This window comes from Chinchilla lanigera, unplaced genomic scaffold (genome assembly GCF_000276665.1).
Source record: "Chinchilla lanigera isolate Chin_1 unplaced genomic scaffold, ChiLan1.0 scaffold00152, whole genome shotgun sequence".
NCBI lineage: Eukaryota > Metazoa > Chordata > Mammalia > Rodentia > Chinchillidae > Chinchilla > Chinchilla lanigera.
In genome coordinates, this window is record NW_004955553.1 from 1,452,936 (window position 1) to 1,461,966 (window position 9,031).

The following is a 9,031-nucleotide window of genomic DNA, read 5'->3' on the forward strand; positions in this document are numbered from 1 at the left end:
ACACAGAGGAAAAGGCTGCAGCCTGGGTGATCTGTGTCCCAGCTGCACACTGGGCACTAGAGTGGGATGTTGTGGAAAGTATTAAGGCTCACACTGCCTCTGGACATGTTGTGTGAAGGCAGAAGAATTTGGTACCCCAAGTGGGTTCTAAGCTGAATGTTGGTAGAACATGGTCCCTCTGTGGTCCCAAGAGTTAGAGAAATGAACAGCTCTGGCTCCCACACCCAGAAGAGGCCATCCCAACAGCAAGGAAGTGACTCACCACAGAGGGTGGGAGGTCCCACCAAGGGGGAAATACTTTACATAAACCCTGCTGTGCATGCCTGCGCTCACGTGTGTCTGTGTGTTTAGGTGTTAGGCAACCAGCTGCGGGCTATGGAAAGGGGGTGGCATCTTCAACACATGGGCCCTGAATGTGCGCAATTGCTGAGAGTGAGAGAAGGCAATGTCATTGAGGTGCAGGGGCAGGAGCACTAGTGCGCGCAGCTTCTCTCCCTGAGTTACTTCAGCCTGCACATCTCCAGTATCACATCCAGAAAGGGTAAACCAGGAAACAGAGAGAAGCAGGAGAGAAGTGGCGACACATTCACTGAACTCTGTGAGGAGGCCCCCTTCTGTCTCCTTCTGGGTGTGGTGCTGGTGCAGATGACGCTAATGCTAGAGAAATGTCCCCAGGAGACATGGCTTTGTGGCTGCCTTTGGCTCTGCTCCTCCTGCAGGTTCCAGGTGAGTGGGGCTAAGCCTGGAAGGGAAGCTCCATCCTGAGTGGAAGGGGGCAGGGGTGGGACAGGAGGCGGGGAAGGTGTAGCTGATAAAGGTGAGTGAGGCAAGAAGGATGGGAGGGAGAGCAGGCGAATGGCCAGGCGCGGCCAGCACCTGCCTCACACTCTCATGTAGGTGCACCCACACATCCATGTACACACACACACACAGGTATACACATACATGTAGCCTCACACACATGTATACATAATGTTTTCCTACCTAGCCCTATGCATCTCCATGGAAATCCCTCTCTCTGTTCCCACATTTGGAGGAGGGAGCGTCTCATCCCTCAGTTCTGACTCCTGGGTCTGGCACAGCTGGTCTCCCTGGCTGTCTCCTCCAGACCTGAGGGCCCGAAGGACCTTAATGCAAGGAGACCCTGACCCCACCCATTCTGAAGTCCAGAACTGGAGCTTGTATTTTCCAGGCTGTCTTCTCCTGAGCGGTCCCAGCATTGTGACTGGCACCGTGGGAGGATCCCTGAGTGTGCGGTGCTGGTATGACGAGGAAGACAGGACACGTAACAAGTACTGGTGCAAAGAATCATTTGTGATACTATGTGACCATATTGTGGAGACTAAAGGCTCAATGAGAGCAGTGAGGCAAGGCCGAGCGACCATCAGGGACCATCCTGCCAGCCTCAGCTTCACGGTGACCTTGGAGAACCTCACCCTGCAGGACGCAGGCTCCTACCAGTGTGGGGTTGATGTATCGTGGCGAAGAGATCCCACCGTCGATGTTATAGTGTCTGTTCTCCCAGGTGAGCATCTTCTCATCAGAGTCAGAGCTGCCTGTGCGTATGCCTTGTCACTCCCTCCCTGAAATAATACTGGAATAGGAGAGAATGGGCTGGATGAGTTAGTGACTCAGAACCCAGTGTGTGTGTGTGTGTGTGTGTGTGTGTGTGTGTGTGTGTGTCTGTCTGTCTGTCTGTCTGCCTGTCTGCCTGTCTGTCCTGTGCTGTGCATGTATGTACATGTGCATAGATGTACATTTGTGTACACACACACACACACACACAGCCCCATGGGAACACTTGAGCTGTTTGAGATTCTCTACTGGCCTCAGTATGACAGCCTCAGACTTGAATCCTTGTCAGGTATGGGGTAGGACCATCCCTGAGACCAAACTTCTTTGTTGACTGACTGTTCTATCTAAGGTCTTATCCTTTCTGAAAAGGACCTCACTTCTCACCTGGACCTGACTCTACACCCCTATTGGAATGGGACAGGTCCCATTACTCCCTGCTATCAAAGTTGTTCAGTTCTGGGCCTTGGAGGACACTTCCCTGCTCTGAATGGTTCTGAGACATCAGTCTCACTGTTTGGGTCTTCAGGGCTTCTAAGTTGTCACTGGAGGAACACAAGAAGGAGCTCAGACTCCTGTGTGCAACTTCCTATTTCTTTGGGAGACCAGGCCCAGCCCCTCTAGGTTGCTCTATCTCCCCATTCTAGGGACTATTTATAGGCTCTCACTACTATGGACCCCAGTGCTCCTTCATATCTACAAATCATCCTTAACAAAACCTCCCTAGTTTCATGGGAACCAAACCCAGTACTCCTCTCTAAGGGCTGGGCAGAATGCTTAGGGTTGGAAATCTGAAGTTGTCTCTAGTTTCTTCATCTGAGTTTTTGCTTCTTGGTTTCAGTTTCCCCAAGGGCAAATTTCCTTCCCCAGCCCTTTGCAGGTTCATACTGAAAAGTGAGAAACTAAAGTTCACTGATGTTGCTGGGTGTCTGAAGGGAATATCACTGTCCATCTGGCTGTGGGTCAGATCACTCTCCACGGAGTCTATTAGGTCTCTGTCTCTCGAGATCTTTCTTCTGGTTATTCCTTCCCCAAGGAGGACTGTCCAATGGCCTGTTTGAGGCCATGGGCCTGGGTGTTAATGTGGGGCTCTAGGGTCTCATCATTCATCACAGATACCCCTACCATCCCCGTTCATGTGAAACTTCACTCTGCCATCACCCCTGCCCCAGGAACCTGTTTTTCCCATTTCTCTGTGTCAATCTCTGCTCAGCAGAGTGGGACAGAGTGAGGGGCATGGGTCTTTCAGTAGACCGAGCAGAGTAAGTAGGCTCATTGTGTTTGTCCCCAGGAAGGATCAAGGGGGAGTACTAAAATTTGGCTGGCATTGAGTTAGACCCTGTATCAAGTACCTATGCAAATGCTCAAGTCCCCCTGCTTAGCAAACCATTTCTCATATCTGTAAGTGTCACATAGCCATGGTGAACTTTTGAAGGAATGACAATAACAGCCCTGATCAGACCTAGGTATGGCCATTAGACTTGTTCAGTAAGAACACAGGCCTGGAGGCCACACAGGTGACAGTGAGTAGGAGACCCTGGGGATGTCACTGAGGGACTTAACCTGTGTTTCACTCTCAGCTACAGCCACAACCACAGTCTCGCACCTTAAGGGTATCACAAGCACCACAGGACCTCCCCTGTCTCTGTCTGTGCACGCTTCGCTCATCACTACCAGAGGGGACACCTCCAGTCCCAGCCCACAGCCTCGGTAAGGACCTACATTTGGACTGTGTGTCTGGGCTGGGAGAAAGGAGATAAAGGGACTGTGTCTCATTCCTCTGGGCCCCTTCTGAACCTAGCAATCACAGTTCAGCACAGAAGTTTCTATATAAATGCAAGAATCCAGATGAACGTGTCAAGAAGCAATTGTCAGTGGTCAGGAAAATATGTGGAGGGTGGTGGGGATGTTATCTCCTACATGACCATCAGGGGAGGCACTGACCATTAGAAGCCACATGAGTGAAGGCTGCAGGGTTGGAGGGACCTGGCACCCAGAGGTCTGGAGTAAGTATCCCAGGCAGAGAGCAGAGCAAGTACAAATGTGTTGCTCACCAGGACCTGGTGAGGCTGGAAGGAACAGGTGCTCTAGGCTCTGGTGGCCTTGGTACTCTCTCGTCTTCCTTCCTCCTCCCTGATCAGAAGTGTCAGCTTGTTTTGACACACTCAGCTCTCTATGTAGATAGACTTGAACTGGGTCCATCAGTCATTCCAATAACCATGAATTCTTCAAGCTGACCTTGTGCATGTCCAGGGTGGGTACCAGTTATTGGCTGTGATGAGACAAGGCCCCAACCCTCTGAAAGCAAGTATGAAACTAATAGTCACATTTTTGACTCCTGTACTCTAGCTGAGAGCCCCCAAATGTGAAGGAACAAGATAGAATCCTGCTCATGAATACAGTTCACCTCTGTAGCCCTGGGCTCCCCTCACCTCCTTCTCATGGTCCTGCCCTTTCTATTCCTGCAGAGGTGCTAATTCCAGGCTACTCCCTAAGCTGCCTGTCAGGGACATGGGTCCTTCAGGTAAAGCTGCCTTGTCCAGGAGTGGACCTTATACAGTTTGCTGTGGATACAGGACCACAGAGTCAAGGACAGAGGCAAGATTCCAGGCACCAGGGCCTCCTCCAGTGAAGGGGCTCATTGTCATTATGTTCCCTACAGGTCCTTGTTCAGCAGCATTCATTTCATGCTCCTGGTCTTCCTGAAGGTGCCCCTGTTCCTGAGCATGCTCAGTGCCATTCTTTGGGTAAACAGGTCACAGAGAGGCTCTGGATGGAGGCGAAGTTATCCAGAGTATGAGAACCAGTAACACTTCTTGCCCATCGAGGCCCTGTCCAGAGACACAACTCTGTGATGGATGAGTATGACCTTCTGACCAATGAACCCTCTGTCACTCTCCACATATGTATTAGAATAATCTTTGTGATCTTCTCTAAAATCTTTCCTTGTTTACCACCCTCATATATTAAAAGAGTTCCTAGTTGATCTGTCCTCCTCAAAGTATGACTGCATATCAGCTTTGCATATGTACCTGCCAGATTAACTTTAGATCACTACCAGTACTCCTAAGACCCTAGAAGTCTTTAATCCTACCCAACACAGGGCTTTGCTTTTGTTTCACTGTTTTCATAGAGCCAGTGTGTGATTCTTGCAGTCACTGTATTTGTCTACTTAGTTACACATTTGTTAATTCATGAAATGACAATGCAGAGCTTCAATGATTCACTGAGCTCTCTCTCAGACCTGAATCAACTATAATGTTCGTTGATCTCCTCAGACTCATGGACCAAAGTTCCATATTGGGTCCCTAAGGTTGGGACCTAGAGATGGAGACCACTATGGAGCAGCTCTGAGCAAGATTTAAATTAACAATTTGGCTTTTCATGTTTAGTTGAGTCTGTCCAAGGCCTAGTCCCCTTGTCTGGAGGTGGGCAGCAGACTCATAGTAAGTGAACCTCATGAGTCACTGTTCCCAGCTAAGGCCTGTAATGGAGGGTGAAGCCTGGACATTTCAAAGAACAGGACAAGGCCACAGCTAAGGACACCTGGCTCCAACCTCAATTAACTAGATAAAGACTGTAACAGCAGGCATCTCACTCCTGAGTGGAGATCTTCCTGAAGATAACATAGTTCTGCTAAATTAACATAATCTCTTACTTGGAGAAGTCCTTGTGCAGTTCCCAGCCTGTCTTCAGTATTGCCCTTCTTTGTTTGATAACTAAATAAATATGGCTGCCCAGAGAAGATCTTTGTCTCAACCCCCAGAGAATCCTGAATTCTGCTAGAGGGTTTTGACCTTCCTGGAGCCCTAAAATAATACCACTTGACTCTTTTATTTAAACCTTTACCTCACACTCATTTGGGAGATTGTGGGCCTGATCAGTCCACAATAACTAAAGGACAATATTAATTCATTACCCCAGGACACTTTCCAGAATTGTTTTGACATCTGATCATTCCATTCCTCATTCAGAATCACCCTGAAAAATGTCTTTAGGCTTCACCGGAAAAGGATGACAGAAAATCAGTATTATAAATTCTCAGTGGCATAGCAAGGTCCTTCACTGTTTCTTCCTCAAGGGACCTCACATCTTCTTCATCCAGAACTATGGGTTCTTGGACCTGCTTGGAAGTTAATGGTAAGATGCAACATTTTATTAGGTGATTGAGTCTTTGTTCATGAGAGTAGACCATATCTGTTTGTGTGGATAAAGGAAATGTTGGTCCAAGGACACTATGATGAATTTGCCAACATTAAACACCATGTGATCCTCACCACTCAACCAGCACAGATGTCACCTGCACCTGCACAAGTTGGGACATTGTAGAGATGTTAGATGGTAAACCTAATCTACCACCATTCTCCAAAGTAGTCTGAAGGAGGCCCAGGACTGACAACCTTTTTTTAATTTATTATTTTATTTTAATTTTTATTAGTACATGTTTGCAGTACATGATTACATTCTTTATGGGGAGTCCGTATATGCATATAGCACATCTTAATTTTTTTTAACCTCCCTCCCCTTCTCCCTCCCTACTCCCTCCATCTCTTGCAAAAGATCTAGCACTTTCCTTCTGCAAATTTATGTTTTGGGTTTCTCATATAAGAGAAACTGTGTGATATTTAGGTTATGTGTCTGAACCACACACTATTTACCTTGTGTGCCTGATTTATTTCACTTAACATTGTGGCTTCAAGGTGTGTTTATTTTCCCACAAATGACCCAAGTTTATTCTTCTTTATGACAAAGTAGTACTCCATTGTGTACAAATACCACATTTTGCTATCCATTCATTTGTTGATGGACAGATAGGCTGCGTCCAAGATTTAGCTATTATGAATTGTGCTGCTATAAACATGGAACTGGGAATCTTTACCCAGTGTTTCCATTCAGCAAGTATTTGCTGAGCATGTACCATGCACTGGACAATGATCGATTGAAGTTCAGCAGCAAATAAACAATAAGGGGCTCTGTTTTCATGGAGTTCACGGCCAGAAACAATTAACAAATGCAAAAATACATGCACACATATAAGATGAAACACAGAAAAGAGAAAGAGTGTATGGTATAAAATAGAACCAGGAAGTGGTGATTGGTGCAGGAGTGGAGATGACTATTATCAGACCCTTCCAATAGTGTAATTTGTAAGCAACAGTGAGCTTGACAAGTCATGATTAACTCTGGAAAGAGTGAGTAGCTTCTGGCCCTTGACATGCCCTCATCAATCTTCTAGGAAATATGGCACAAAGGACAACAATATTTTGTCCCCATTTCCTTGTTTCAGCCCTTCACACTTCTGAAGTGTGTCTACTCTTAGTTCTCTGTCCCCAACTCTCAGTGGGAGGTGGAACTTGACAAGAAGACAAGACAGGATCGTGAGGGTCTCAAGGTGCTGTGATCACTCCTCCACACCTAGATCTGGGATAAGTACTCTGACTGAGGATTCGGCACCAAGATGGGACACTGTGTATAGAGAGCCCTTCCCAGTCCTCCTCACAGCCCAGGAAGTTTATATTTGTAATTCCATGAAAAGTTAGCAGAATTGTAGCAAGTCAATTCGAAGTTACCATATCTCGTGCAACCCATGGTGAGAATAAAGACACTAAGACATATTTATAGCTATGGGGAGCCAAGGGGTCCTAAGTCCAGCCATGATGATGATTATCTGGAACAAAGGCCTATACCCAGGACTGAACCCAGATTTTATTCATTTGTGAAGAAGGGAGTGGCTTAAGGCTGAGTGACCATGAGAGTGGAGGGAAATGCGTGAGTGCCATGAGCAGAGGGTCAGGGAAACACGCCTGCCATCTCCAAAGATTACCACCAGCACCTCAGCTAGACCGATATGCATTGCTTAAAGCCAACTGAAGGGATAAGGAAAGTCCCAGCCAGCTCATACATGGAAATACGGTTAGGCTCAGCCAAAACTGAGGCAACCCTTTTAAGGAGAGTCACGTAGGTGGTCCCCCACAACTGTGAAAATGCCAGAACCCATAGTGACAGCTTGCTGAGTTATGTGAAGCCAGAGGAAGAAATGGGGATGTCAGGAGTTGGAACACTCTGTTGGAGCCTAAACTGAGGTTGGTAGGATACGGTCACTCTGTAGTCACTGTTAGAGCTAGAGAAAATGGGAAGCTTTGGCCCTCATTCCCAGGACAGTCCATCCTGACAATAAGGAAGTGATATATCTCGGAGGGGGGAGGTCCCACCACCAAGAACATGCCCCAACTAGGTTCTGCTGTGCAGGTATGTGTATGACTGTGAGTCCAGCAGCTGTGGGAAGGGGACAGACCCCAGCCCACAGGCCATGTACATTCCCAGTCACTGGGAGTGAGAGGAGCCAGTAGCACTGATACCTGGGCATGTCCCACCAGCTCAGGAAAAGTCTCTTCCTGGACTTCCTGTGCCCTGCACAGCTCAAAGATCATATAAGATTCGGTGGACCAAGAAGCACAGCAGGGCAGAGAAGCAGAAATGGGAATATGGGCGTTAGTCTGTATTCTGTCTCCTCTTGGACCCAGTGTTGGGGTAAGTGACATCTGTGCTGGAGAAATGACCACAAGTGACACGACTGCATGGCTGCCTTCAGCACGACTCCTCCTGCAGGTCCAGATGACCAGGGCTAGCCTGGTACAGGGGAAACTCTGTCCTTAGTGGGAGAGGACAGGACAGTGAGAGGAGTGGCTGATAGAGGAGGTAGGGAGAGGAGAGTGGGCAGGAAGTAGAGAGTTGGCCAGGAGCAGCCAGTACCTGTCTCACAGGGAGCCTCCAGGCTGCAGTGCAAAGTTGGATAAGGCCCTGGATAGAGTCAGCGCTAAGAGAGAGCGACACCTGTGACAGACATTAGCATAACCGTATGCTCCAAATAACGTCACTGTCCAACACATGCTCATGCTCACTCACCCCTCAGGCTCAACTCCCGGATCTGACAAGGCCTGTCTCCCCGGCTGCCTCTTCAAGATCCCAAAACCCTGAAGATTTGACCCAGGGAGACCCTGACCTTGCCCATCTGTGAGGGCCTAGAACTGGGGCATGTATTTTCCAGACTGTTTTTTTCTCGGTATCCCATGCTGTGGACACTGCTGTGACTCACACTGTTGAGGGGTCCCTGGGTATGCAGTGTCAGTAGGAAGAGGAATTCCAGCCATATGACAAGTACTGGCGCAAAAGACTACTTGGGTTACTTACACAACCTGCCGAGATGGTGGAGACTAAAGTCTCAGAGAGAGCGGTAAAGAGGGGCCAACCTTGCAATCTCAGCTTCACAGTGACCTTGGGAGCCTCCTACTGGTCAGAGTTGGTATATCTTGGCACAGAGCATTTGGTGACTACTTCCTGGTTGTGGTTTCCATGCTCCCCAGTGAGCCACACACACCATGCCTGAATTCAGGCCTGGTCATTCCCTTCCCAAAGAAAGGAGTAGGAGAGGGCTGGGGATTTAGCTCAGCGGCAAAGC

At 48.2% G+C, this 9,031-nt stretch overlaps 1 protein-coding gene across 1 annotated transcript; it reads left to right on the forward strand.

Annotated features, from left to right (window-relative positions):
* Positions 1 to 370: 370 nt before the first annotated feature.
* On the forward strand, positions 371 to 5,392 carry LOC102009995 (CMRF35-like molecule 6). Its single transcript, XM_005412239.2, has 4 exons — positions 371 to 726; positions 1,193 to 1,525; positions 3,153 to 3,282; positions 4,235 to 5,392. The coding sequence occupies exons 1-4, from the start codon at positions 666 to 668 to the stop codon at positions 4,380 to 4,382; spliced, it is 672 nt and encodes a 223-aa protein (XP_005412296.1). The 5' UTR covers positions 371 to 665; the 3' UTR covers positions 4,383 to 5,392.
* Positions 5,393 to 9,031: the final 3,639 nt, after the last annotated feature.